This window comes from Crocodylus porosus, unplaced genomic scaffold (genome assembly GCF_001723895.1).
Source record: "Crocodylus porosus isolate Cpor-Errol unplaced genomic scaffold, CroPor_comp1, whole genome shotgun sequence".
Lineage (NCBI taxonomy): Eukaryota > Metazoa > Chordata > Crocodylia > Crocodylidae > Crocodylus > Crocodylus porosus.
In genome coordinates this window covers 4056213-4069402 of record NW_017728915.1, presented here as the reverse complement: position 1 = coordinate 4069402, position 13190 = coordinate 4056213, and the positions used below count along the sequence as shown (strand labels likewise).

General features: G+C 55.4%; 1 protein-coding gene across 9 annotated transcripts in view; it reads right to left on the bottom strand.

The window, feature by feature from the left end:
- Positions 1-13190, bottom strand: part of FAM65A (family with sequence similarity 65 member A) — a 131024-nt gene that overhangs the window by 4385 nt on the left and 113449 nt on the right. For 7 of the 9 annotated variants that reach the window (XM_019535555.1, XM_019535556.1, XM_019535557.1 and 4 more), the window contains 13 exons: positions 10933-11085; positions 10734-10797; positions 9850-9893; positions 9309-9434; positions 7806-7954; positions 6960-7089; positions 6272-6415; positions 3783-4604; positions 3192-3331; positions 1923-2097; positions 1493-1625; positions 962-1123; positions 25-183 (listed from right to left, as the gene is read on the bottom strand). In XM_019535555.1, the coding sequence (XP_019391100.1) occupies positions 25-183; positions 962-1123; positions 1493-1625; positions 1923-2097; positions 3192-3331; positions 3783-4604; positions 6272-6415; positions 6960-7089; positions 7806-7954; positions 9309-9434; positions 9850-9893; positions 10734-10797; positions 10933-11085 (2401 nt within the window). The remainder of the gene's footprint in view (positions 1-24; positions 184-961; positions 1124-1492; positions 1626-1922; positions 2098-3191; positions 3332-3782; positions 4605-6271; positions 6416-6959; positions 7090-7805; positions 7955-9308; positions 9435-9849; positions 9894-10733; positions 10798-10932; positions 11086-13190) is intronic. The other 2 variants (XM_019535558.1, XM_019535559.1) reach the window with 2 other exon arrangements.

The window sequence follows — 13190 nt, the reverse complement described above, 5'->3', positions numbered from 1 at the left end:
CAGGGCAAGGACACAGGTGCCTACCTTCCTCAGCCAGCTCCATAACATAGGAGTCCAGGGACTCTATGCTGAATGACTCAAAGTAGCTCCAGTACTGGAAGATGGTGACCTGTTCCCCATGGCTGCTCCCAGGCCGCTTGGGCAGCCGACGATCCAGCACATCCTCCACCAGCTTCACACAGACTGCAAGGAGAGAATGCCAGGTCAGTATCATCATAAGCGGAGGCAGGGTAGGGTTGGGGCTTCTCTGCATTCCCAGACACCTTGTTGGGAACACAGTCCAGAGGCACCAGCTGTGCAGGGTTTCCAGCACCAGGACAGCACCCGACAGCTGGCTCTTTGCCATGTCCTGGCATTTTTTAGAGGGAAACAATGCTCTAGCTCAGTGATTGTCAACCTCCTTAGACTCAAGGTGCATTCAGAAAGTGCCAGCTCTTGGCTTTCACTCATTTTTTGACTACAAAAAAACTTTAGAACAATTTTTCTGTTCCAAACAACTCAGAAAGACCCCAACAGGTCAGACAGTTTACCACCATGGATTCCTGTTTGAAATCTCTGGGTTTATCTTGTGAATCATATATGCACTCCTAAATTTGTGTGGCACCCCATAGCACCCTTGAAAGGATTTTGAGACACTCCAGGGAGCTGCAGCACCCTGGCTGAGAGTCCCTGGTTTAGTCAAAGCACAGAACTGAGAGCCAGGATGTCTAGGTTCTTCTCTCAGAACTGCTCTTTCTGCCTCAGTGCCCCCCCATCTGGGCTGGGCATGCTGGAGAGAAGCGATGCATCTGGCTGTCAATCAGAGCTGACACATGGCAAGCTGATGCCTTTTTCCAGAGCTGCCCAAAAGCCCCAAGCCCACCTCGGCAATGAGGATGCTTATGGGCCCCAAAGATGGCAGACAGAGACAGCAGTGGCTCCTAAAGTGTCTGTGCACAGTGAGACCTGAGACAACACTCACCTGAGTCTGCCAAGCCCAGTTGCCGCTCACTGATGGGCACTGTGTACTGAGCACTGAGTGCCTGTAGAAACCTCTCTACAGGACAGGTGTAGACATTGGGCAGCTCCACACAGCAATCCCAGAAGGGCAACACACCTTCCTTCCGGGTGGAGAATTGCACCACTGCAGGCACAGACACAGTCAGTCAGAGCTGTGTTCACATAGCACAAAGGCATCAAGTCAGTCACCTCCACTGCAGATTCAGACACTGCTCAGTTGGGCATCCAAAGTTGGGGGACCAGAGTTGGGCATCCAGCCTGGGAGACCCCTTCCCACAGACCCATCAACAAGTGCTCCTTTTCTGAGGAGACAGTGCTGGCCTAGGACTGTCTCATCCCCTCTGATCCAGCATAGACCTGTCAATGACCAGTGCTCTTCCTGCATTATGACAGCCCCCTCTTTGTCATGATCCAGCATGGAACCCATTATTCAGCATGGCCTGGTGACCCTGGCCCACACCCCCGAGACACGTTCTACACTAAGGACGTGTACCTTCCATGGCTGTGCCAGCTGCCCCTGACTTCTCTGTCAGCTGGCAGACGATCTCCAGCACCTGTGCCTCCCTCATCAGCTTGTCCAGGGCATACATCTCTCGACACCGCAGGGGGCCAAATGTGCCCAGTTTCTGGAAGGTACAATTACAGCAAAGCTCCTGAGGCAGGGACTGGCAGGAGGAATCTCTAAGTGGCACCACAGCCCCCTCTGCTGTGCCATGCCACTTGTAGCATTGAGCAGGCAGCAGTGGATGCCAACCCACAGCATCTGTCAGACCCTGGCAAGCAGGTAGGGTGACCCTAGCATTGGCAAAGACAGCAATGGAGCCCATCACAGTTCCTGTTAGTGCTCAGACTCTGTGCCATCCCTACCAGCCCGGGAATGGCCACCTCCCTGGAAGGAATGCCTTTCATTTTCTCACACTCACCAGCAGCAGAAGGTTGCAGTTATTGAGATGAAGAACCAGAGCCCTGTCCAGGAACTCATTGCCAGTGCTCATGGGGTCAGTGCTTCCCTCAGAGCCGCTGCAGATGCCAGTGTCCTCAGCCATCACCTCACAGATGCCTAGAGCCCCATCCCCAGCTCGGGCACTACCAGCCTTCCTATGGGTACAGGAGTGGAACACGTCAACATGCTTCCTGGTTTTCCTATCCCCATTGTACTGCACACCCACTAGCCAGCAGACATGCTGCTCCCAGTCTCCCTCCCAGAGGAAGAGCTCCTCCATGCCAGGGCTGGGTTTGTAATGTCTTGCATTTTGGTGCCAGCAAGTTAAAAGTTTCTGTAGGACTCGCTATATTGCCATAGCCAGGGCGGAGGCTTGTGTGGGGGCAAGGAACAGGACCTGATCCTAACCCAGGAGACCTCAGAAGTGGCCCTTGATCAGAGGAAAGCACATTGGAAGCCAGAGCAGCTTCTGCCTGAGGGATCAAAGGACACTCAAGCCCTTGGGTTTGTCTGGAGGGAGGGGGTACAGCCCCCCTCACACTGAGAGGGAAGAGATTTGCCTATGACTGCACAGCAAGTCACCAGCATAGTCCCAGGAGTCCTGGTCCTCCATTACACTCACTAGAATTGACTCATGTCCTGCAAGAGCAGAGCCCAGCTATCTAGAGCTCTTGTCCCTTCTCCCACTGGGGTGGTAGCCATAGGCAGCATGCCATGCCAGGGACCAAAAAGACTGAGGTCTATGTCAGATCTACAGGCAGTCTCCAGATACCTGTAGAGCAGGCAATGAGCCAGATGTGTTGCTCTATCAAAGGGCCCAGCCCCCAAGTCTAGCTGCACCCTGGAGGGGAGGTGGCAGCAGCTGGGCCATGGGTGTGTCTCCGCATCCCAGGCCCAGGAAGAAGCTGCTCCTTGCACCAGGAAAGCACCACAGAGGCCACACCACCAGGTGGCGCTGCCATCACACAACTTGCAGGCCTGAGGCCTACGGGGCTCTATGGAGGTGGCCATGTCAAGGCTGGGCAACATTGTCATGGCTTCTGGAACCCAGGGCACTCGCCTAGGGAGGCAAGGGCCCTCTCTGGTAGCTCCACAGCACTGGGGTGGCCAGGAGGCCACATGGACTGGGGCAGCTAGCCCGGGGCAGGCTGCCTGGCACTACTCACCCTACTCAGAACACAGGATTAGGACTGAGGTTCCCAGTTCAGCACTGCCCAGCCCAGCCCGACAACCCCCCTTGCGCACCTACCTCTCGCTCCTGCCACTTTCTTCCTCTGAGCACTCTGAGTCATCCATGTCAGAGGTGTTTAGGAAGCTGAAGCTCTCCAGCGCGTGCTCCACCGTCAGGCTCATGCTGGAGGCACGGCTGAGGAAGACGCCTTGCTTGTGCTGCAGGGAAGTAAGGGCAGTGTGATGACGTGCAGGGCCTGTACCCGAGCGCACCCCACCTAGCACTTGTACCTACCAGGACCCTTACCAGAGGCCCTAATGTCTGGGCTGCTCCACCCCACTCAGAGGCAGCAGATGCCTCGCTCCACAGGCAGGGCTAGCTGGCAGACAAGCCGGTCCTCAGAGCAGCAGGCTGAGCTGGCACAGTACTCCATGCTGCATCTGCTTCCCATCACCCCAGGATCTGACACAAGGGCACAGAGGCCACAGGGGACTTTCCACTCACCCTGCTCTGACCATCCTGCCCAGGAGCTGGGATCCTTAACAGGGCTGGAGCGCTGCCCCTGGGCCCCTGCCCCCTATCTCAGGGGCACATGCTGCTCACAGCCTACTGCCCCCAACAGTGCAGGGAGGAGTCAGGACCAGCCCCCACCCAGTGCTACCTCCTTACCATGAGGATCTCCTCCAGACGTTTCAGCTCCCGCTCCAAGGGCTGCAGCTCAGGAAACTGCCCCCGGTAGTCATCCAGGGCTGAGCTCAGTGAGCTGATGGCTTCATCCAGGCCAGAGTCCACAGGTTTCACCCTTGGCACCTCTGTGGGTGCAGGGGTTGGTTTCTCCTCCTCCAAGACCTGCTTCAACACTACTGGCTGACTTGGGGTCACCTTGCACACCTGGGGTGCCAGGGCTTGGCACATGGCTGTTTCGGGTTGCACCAGCATGGGCACACAGGCCTCAGCCCAAGAGACAGCCGCGCGGGGCTTAGCTTCCTGCCCTCTGTCCTTCCTCACCCTGGTCTCTGGCACTGGATTTGAAGACCCAGGGAGGGAGTTCATTTCTAAAGGAGGCAGCTCCCTGGCACTGGAGTCCTCAGGGGCTGGAGAAGCCTCCTGCACATGGGTACTTGCGCCCCCTGTGGCCTTGAGCTCCCTGCCATCCATTGCTGCGTCAATGCTGGCCTCGCTGATTTGGCTCAGAGTCCGGAAGTAGGGCACGTGTCCATTTGCCACCACCTCCTTTCTGACACAGCATGGCTCCTGCTGCTGACTGGGTGGTTCAGCCATAGCAGGGGTACCTGCTCCTGCTTCCTCTTGCTGGGAGAAGGAGATCTCTATGGCAGGAGCAGAGGCCTGCACCTCAGGCTGCACAATGGGTTTGTGGGAGGCATGGCGGGTGCTGCCTGACAGCTGGGGGCTAGAGGAATCGTCCGACGACTCTGACGAGATGGACCAGGCTGTGCCATTTTCCAGCTCTTCCTGTCGCCGCAGCATGTTCTAGGGAGAGCACAGCAGGTCACCAAGGGTCCAGCAAGCCCTGGCAATGGCTCCCTTCTCCTCCAGGAGCTCATGCCAGCTCAACTTGGCCTCTAGTGCTTCTTCATTGCAGCAACCATCCCTCAGACCCCCTGGGACCCCTGGAGGCACCAAAGTCTGGCAGGGAATGCCCACAAGTTAGCAACCATTTCTCCCAGGGCTCAACATCATTCCCTAGAAGCTCCAAGAGGTCCCCTCATCCTGAGGTCCCTTGACAGTGACCCTTGTGGCACCCATAAGTCTTTGGAGAAGATTCACCAGGGTGTGGAATGAGTTCAGGCCAGGCCAGATCTCAGACACGACCCACCCACACTTGGAGGAGTGCCCAGGCCAGAAGAGATGCCAACTCAGCCTCTCTCTCAGATGTTACTAAAGCCTCCCAGCCCAGTGCTCCCAGGGACAGTTTCGGAGGAGAGTGTTGCCACCTGGAGCTCAGGCTGGCATGAGCCAGGCCAGGCATACAGGAATCTGTTTTTCTTTTCCCACCAGCATGGGAGTGGCTTTGGGGCAGGAAGGAATGTCACAGCAAGCACCAGCATTGGCCAGTTCAGTCTCTGCCTCACCTGTTTCCCAAGTTGCACTCCCTGGGGTAACCAGAGTCCCCTCCTCCACTCTCAGAGCTTATGCCAGAACCCAGGAGCCAGGTCCCAGCCACTCCTGCTCTAATTGCCACCCCCCACACTTTCTCCCAGGGCTGGGATAGAATCCAGGCTCCCAAGCTCCCTGCTCTAAGCCACTACTCTCCACTTACATCCCACATGGAAACTAAGAATCTCAGCTCCTAGACCCAGCTTTAACTGTTAGACCAGGCTCTGGGTACAGCCTTCAGCACCTGCCCTCCAGGACCTGACCCAGAGCCTCCGAAGCTCATGATGGATGGATCCCATGCTCACGGCTGGTGCGAGGGGGCAGCCTGTACAATCTTAAGGCAGGGAGGGCTCAGAAGTGCATACACAGACCAGAGGCTTCTGTTCATCTGCTGCATGAGGGGGCTGGAGGTGCATCTTATGCCAGGTAAGGACTGGATGGGAAAGACCAGGATACGGATGCAGCTCACAGCCAAAGGGGAAAAGGTCTACGACTATGGAAAGCAGCTACTGCACCACCACCACCAGCCTGCAGGGGGCTGCAGCAAGCTGGCACACCAGACTACTGTGCAGCAGAGCATGCAAGGCAGGGGAAAAGCCTCATACTCACTAGTGCCTGCTCTTTCCCTCTTGCCCAAGACCAGGCTGACTCTCAGGGAGGCCAGGGATGGCGAGGGCTCTCCATGGCAGGCAGAACACTGCTCCAGGTCTCAGCTCTCACACAGATCTCAGTGCAGCTAGGCAATGGAGTGTCCAGCCTTGGAGTCAACTGGCCACTGCCAGTCCCTGTCAGTCCTCCATAGCAGGGACTGGAGACATCCCAGAAACTCCATCAAGCCCCCACACCCTCCTTTCCAACTGATGGGAGTCCTGCAGGCCTGGCCCCCTATGGCTGGGAAGCCCTACCCATTTCTGGCCACACAAAGCAGGTACCTACCTAAAAACCGACTAGTGAGTAGGAGGCAGGATGCAGCTAGAGCTACGTCAGGTGACTAAGCCACCCAAGCTAAGCTACAGGCCGGCTTGAGCCAGAGAACTTACAGAGCCCTGCCGTGGACATCTCCCAAGTTCGACTGAGGAGACATCGCTGCAGGAGCAGCTCCGAGACAGCTTCTCGAGGAGCGTCTCACGGAAGATGTCCAGCAAAGACCACCTGTGCTTGTTGGTGGCTGCCCGTGCTGTGCTCTTAGGCAGAGAGAAGAGGCAGCTGTCAGCAGGGAGGGAGAGGGGCTTATGACTCTGTCTCTGGACCTCATGGCTGGAACAGAGGGAGCAGAAAGCCACAGCTCGCCTCTCCCTCCCCTGGGAGCTACAGGGGGTCTCTTGAGTATTTGGCTGGCTGGTAGGGCTGCTCCCTCCTTTCCCAGGAAAACATGTAGGAAAAAGAAATCAATAAAGCAGCAGTCCTGAAGGCTGTGCTGCTGTGAAGCTCACTTGTCACATGTGGCCTGCAGTGCTACAGCCCAACTCCACTGTGGTCAAAGCATATGAAAGCAAGAGCAAAGTCCCAACCTTTGGGATGCCCCATGTCGATGTGCACGCATCATGTCCCTGAGAGAGAAACATGTCCTTCATACAGGACCCTCCTGACAGCTCAGGATGAACATGGGATCCCACTCTCCCCAGCCCAGTCAAGTCCCCCTCCCCCCAGCCATGGGTGTTTCCAACCTGGCCTGGCCCAGCCCCCTGAGGAAGCTGAGCAGGCAGAGGGGCAGCTGGGCGCACTTACATAGAAGGCCTGCTCCCGCAGGGAGGGCGTGTCGGGTGGGCTCTGGTTGTAGGTGGAGAACCGCTTGTTCACAGTGGAGGCTTTGTTGACCGTGCTGGCAGCAGAAGGCTGATCATCCTTGTCAAAGGGGCTGGGAGCAAGAGCAGCGAGGTGAGAGGGGCACAGCTGTGGACAGGGCTGATGCAACCTTACTTTCTCAGGGATGAAGGACTCTAGGATCAGGCCTGGAACTGAACTCTCAAATCTCCCTCCTTATGTTCCTTGTGCTCATTGTTACAGCCCACAAAACCTTTGTGCTATGGGGTAAAGGGCTGGAAATGATAGGAATGACCAAGTGGAAGCTTGGAAAGCCAGAGGCCACACACTGCTGACATTAGCCCCATAATAGCTAGCACCAAGCCGGGTTCTGCTGCGTGGAAAGCAACAGCAAGCAGAGTCCAGTCACACAGCAGGAAGGGGTCTGCAGGAGAAGGAGGAGGTAGGGACCCTTGGTGGAGCTCAGAGAGGGATAGAGGATGGGCAATGTTCTCCCACCCCCACACTCTTCTGAAGTAGCCACAGCACTGGAAGGGGAGGGTGGGGACAGTGCAGCCTCAACCCCAGCTGAGGCTGCTAATTACATCCAGTCCTGCTGGGGTAGGTGTTAGGGAGGGAAGGTAAAGGGTGCACACAGCCAGGCAGATGGCTGCTGGTCCTCAGAACTGCCCTCAAGTAGAGATCAAGGAACCCAGAACCTCCCTAGGGTGGCACTGCTGGGACAGGCCATGACCCTCAAGAAGCCACCCACTTCCCTGGGCACAGCCAGAGGCAGTGCAGCTCTGGGCTCAAGTCCACATTCTCACTCACTTCCAGGTCACCTCCAGGCTGAGCTTGATGGTGCCCAGGTCATTGATGTCCACTGCCACCACCTGGGGCAGTGCTGCAAACAGGTCCTTGGTCTCACATGAGACATTGCCAACTACCACGTGGTTGGCCAGGCTCTTGAGCTCTGTCACCTGGGGGAGAAGGAGAAGGGGCTGATGACAGCTCAGCAGGAGAGAGTGTGTCTGATGGCTACCCACAAGTCTGGGGAAGCAGCACAAGCAATGCTCAATGCTCTTGACCTCGACTAGGCACTGCCATCATGGCCCCAGTGTGAGCGCTGCAGAATCCAGAACTATCAGGATTTACATGACAGAAATATTCAGTTCATTGGAAGCTGCTGCCCCCTCCTGGTTTTCCTCAGACCCATATGCCTGCTGCCTGTATCCTGTCCCTCCACCACAGGAAAAAGCAGACAGCCTGAAGCAAAATAAGGCACAAACACCAGCCCAGGTGGCCCAGGCCCCTGTGAGAGCCCTGAGGCAGGATGCCTGGAGCTAAAGCCCCCCCACAAGCTCATGGCCCTCAGTGTGAGCATCTGGGTGTGTCACACACATCACAGCCTGTCAGCAAGGTCTAACCAGACTCCCCCCAGCCAGAGCACACTACCAAGGGCACAGCAGAGCATCTAAAGCAGCAAGCACCTGCTGTCTCAGTGGTGCAGCCACTATCCCCCTCCAGCTCCCAACACCTCTGCATTCTGCCTCTCCAGCTCAATCTTTCAGCTAAAGGGTGGGCACCTGTCTTCCAGCCCAAACCAGGCAGCAGCAGATGCTAGGTGCAATACATATAGCAGGGCAGCTGGAACAGCTATATCACCAGCATGGCACAACCACACCTATCTGAGGAGCACTATAGCTGGGGGAGAGTTATCTGCTGGCCTGCTCCCTCTGGGACAGCAATCAAGGACTGGAGCACAGCACAGATCAGGGCTGTGGCGTGAATCACCACAGTAGGGACTGGGGAAATTCCCCATTTCAGGGAAAGTGGAGACAGGCAGATTCTTTCAGAGCCCTCCACTGCTTGTGGCAACCTTGCCAATAGTTAAAACTCCTTGCTTCCTGGTGTGGGACTTTCACTGTGTATGTTAAAGGGGGTCAGAAGAAAACCAGGAGAGGGAAATGCCAAGACAGCAGCTAGAACAGTGAACATGCAGTAACTAGCTGCATAGTCTCACTGCAAGACCCCACAGCAATCAGAGATCACTGTTTCATTACCCCATGACTACTCTCCCTACTGCTGCAAGTATGGGAGTCCTGCAGCTGGGAGGAGAAGTATGTATCGGGGTGGGGGTGCTGTTGCTTGAACCCTTCTTGGTGCTGGAGCTGATCAAGATGAGAGCTGCTTCCCTGCCCATTCCAGAGGGTGTGGCCCTGCCTTGCAGACCTGCATTAGCTTTGCCCAGGGAAGGCTGGCATGGTGCACCCAGTCCAAGTCCACCCCCAACCCTGACTGCCCCTAATACTTTGCACCTGGGGTGCCCTGTACCTTGATGGAGAGGAACTCTGTGATGAGGGGCAGGAACACCATCTCCTCACTGTCCCACACCTGCTTCCCATTCACCTCGATGCGCCCCTTTAGCTTCCACCGCTGGCGCCCATATTTCATGAAGATCTGAGAGCAAGAAAGTGCTGCCTTGAGGCTTGAGACAGGGTGTGCATGCAAACTCTACCAAATACCAGCATCTACCAATCTCCCCCTCAAGTCTGGAGGCACAGCCAGGCCCCTGCAGTAGGGCCTTGCTGTGGACAGTGGCCGTTCCCAGCTAGGCCTGCATGGAGCCAGGTGCATTTGCGGGAGGCAGCAGTACTTCTCTCTCTGCTGGAGGTCTCTGGGAAAAGGAAGATACCCACAAGGTTCCCCTCTTGCACTTAAAAGGCCCGCTCAGGCTTATTCAGCTCAGCTCTACCTGGCAAAGTGTGGGAAAGGCAGGGAGCTCTGGACCTTTAGGCAGTTTCCAGGCACACAGAGGGAATGATCCAAGCCCTGCTGCACCTACTACTGGCTGCAAACAAGCAGTTCCACATACCTCATATTGGTCCCCAGCACAGAGCCTTGCAAACCCAGCCAGTCCTGAAGAAGCACAGAGCAGGGAGTTAGAATCAGCCCATCTAAGTAGAGCTCCTAAGCAGAGGTAGGCACAACTTGAACCATGGGGACATTGCCTTCTCTAGGATCTCTTGAGCATATATTAATAGCCTTTTATAGAAGCAGGATGCTGGCCTACTTTACCTGCGGCGGATTAGGGTGTTATGTCTTATGTCGTGTCAGGGTTGACGGTGTTTTATGAAGAATTTATATTATAGTTATATGGGATAGTTTGGATAAGGATGATCTTGCCTCACAGGGGGCTGGACTAGATCAGCATTTCTTAACCCATGGGTCGGATCCAAAAGTGGGTCACAAGAATATATGAAAGGTTTGTGAACAAACTTTAAAAATGGATCAAACATCAAAAATGGATTCTCCTTTGAAGGTGAAAAATGTGGGAAACCATGGCTTTTGCCTTGCAGGCTGTCATAGGTCCAGCCTGCAAGGGGTTGCTTGGGGCACTCCCTGGTGGTCTGGGGGCAGGAGGCAGCAGGTCAGGAGTGAGGGGCACTGGGTTGTGCAGCACTTGCTCACAAGAAGTCCTTCCTCTGACTCAAGGGCCAGAGGAAAACCAAGGGGCCAGGTTTTGTTCCCCACCTCTCTGCTTGGTCCTAGAGCCCCTAAGCAAGTAGGCATGGCTTGAACCATATGGATGAGTCACCACTCATGCTCAAGCCCTCACCTCACCAGTCAAAGTGCCTGTGGGCAGAACCTTTCACCTGCTGGCTATACATATGAGGCAGGCCCATGACTGCATGCAGTAAGGAGATGGCCAGTGGTGTAGAAGTCCATGGGAACGAAGGTGCAGGGGTTGACTTTTACCTTTCATCTTCACATGGAACTCCCCCAGCTGACTCTCCAGCTCACTCTCCAGCAGGCACATGTTCTGGGCATAGGAGGAACCAGAGGCATGTATTAGCAGCAGCCAGTGGGCTACCTGCAAGCTCCCACCCTGTCCCCTACCCTCCAGAACTCCTCTCTGTTCTCCCATAAGGCTGTACTCCCGGCAGGCAAGCCTCACCTCTGTGTACTCCTTGTAGCCTTTGCTAGCCTCAGCCAGGCTCTCGCGTGCTTCTCTGCTGCCTGGGGAAGCAGCTGTATAGGCCTTGACCATGTTGTGGGCTCCATCGCGGAGCCGCCGTTGGATGCAGTATGCCTCGTAGAGCTCGTCAATCTGCAAGGACAGCCATGGCAACACAATGAGAGGCAGGGCACAGGGCTTGGGATGCCCATCATATGCAATGGATTAGCTGCAGGCAGAGATATCCCCTCATTTCTGGTCCACCCTTTTCTGCAGGTACCTCTTCAGCTGAGCCAGGGTACTCTGCTGGAGCCACATACAGCATGCTCTGACTTCTGGCCACCAAGCATGGATAGATGGAGGCAGAGCCCTCCCTACAGGCCCAAGCCCCTCAGAGGAGCCTAGCAGAGCACAGACTTGTGCATGCAACCTCCCTGGTTGCCAGGGATCCCAGTCCCAAGAGCCTTGGCTGCTCCAAAGGCCAGACAACAGCAACTTGCTAACTCGCTGTATGATTCCCAGCCAGCCATGACTCAGGGCATTCGGATCCAGAACAAACAATAATTAGGAGCAGACTCTAGTCAGGCAGGGCCTGAGGTGAGGCAGCATTCCTGTGACACTGTCTGGGAAAGGACCACCATCACCCCAACCAGCAGGCTCTGTTTGTACAGGCCCCAAACAAGCCTGATTATCTGCGCTCCCTTAGTAGATTACTTGGAGTTACTGTAGAAGGCAGAAGAGAACAAACATGCCAGCTTGTTCCTGACCACAGACAAGGGAAATGGAAGGTTCTCTCCGAGAATTGGGGGCGGCGAATATCCAAGGAACAGAGGATTGAAGACTGAGAGTTTCTATGAACAAAAAAATATCACCAACCAGCTGTTTGCTGCCCTTGCTTCACATGTAGTGCATTGTGGGATAAAATGAGAGGGGTGAAATGGGGCTGGCAAGCCAGAGCCCAGGCAGAAAAGGGTTACAGGCACTGGCTGTATTCTAAATCCCTTCTGGATTTCTGTTTCAATCCTGCAGTTAAACATGTTTCAAACAGAGATGACCACACTATGACCTGCAGCCACAGCAAACAAACCTGCCCAAACAGTGCCCAGACCATGCGCCATACGAAAGGCAGCAGCCAGCAGTGACTGGGCTGGGCTGAGTGCTGGCTACTGGGGTCACTAAGTAAGTCAGGGGCCTGACCTAAGAGTTTGATTTTGGTGTTTGAACTCAGGAAAGGACCAGGCAATTGGGGGTAGCTGGGAGGGCAGGATTCCTGTACTGGTTTGCTGTGGGGAGGCCCAGCACAGTGCCAACCACACTCCTGTCCACTGTAATCCCAAGGCAAGAAGGAAGCCAGAGGCTTTGCAGGGTGGTGGGGAGCAAAGGATCCTCTATGGCATAGCAGGCGGCTGGGGGTAACAGGACAGTGCTGCAGAGTAGGGCTGTGCAAAACACCATAGTTTCATTTCAACTTTGATTTTATTTAGAAGGGACAGTGTTTCATTTCATTTCAAAGTACAGTTCTGTTTTTTTTAATCAAAATTGTTTCGCTGTTTCAACATTTCGCCCATAGGCTATAATGGGGAATCATGAAGATGCCTAAAACGTTGTCGTTTCTTGCCTGATTTGGATGCAAACTGCAGCGATGGTAGCCCCTTTTGAGGGCATGAAGCCTGCCAAGTTTCAAGGAGATAGGTGCAGAGGTTTTGCAGAAATGGCACCTCAAAATCTTGAAAACAAAATTTGCTGGCTGCGGCAGCCTCCTGTCATCCGGCACACAGATCCGGGGGCTTGCACCCCCGAGAGGGCTGCAGGGCTGTGCTGGACTCCTCCCGGGGGTGCAGGCCTCCAGATGTGTGCCGGATGATAGGATGCTGCCACCTGGAACTGGCACTGGGCACAGCCTGCACCCAGCACCAAGAAAGACAAATGCTGCCCAGGCTCCATGGGGCTGGTGGAGCCGATCGGAGTGCAGCCCGGTGGTGGGAGATGGGCAGAACCAGGGCTACGCTCCACCTTCTGCCGCCAGGCTGATCTCCATGGGGCTGCCAGAACCACTCGGAGCTCAGTCCAGCGGCGGGAGGCAGGAAGAGCCAGGGCTGCGCTTCCTACATGGGGCTCCGGAGCTGCTCAGAGCACAGCCCTGGCTCTCCCCTGCCTCCCACCACCGGGCTGCTTCAAAACTCGAAACATTTTGGGTGCCCTCATTTTGTTTCAAATCTGTTTTAATGCTTTTTGTTTCATTTCAATTTTGCTGTTTC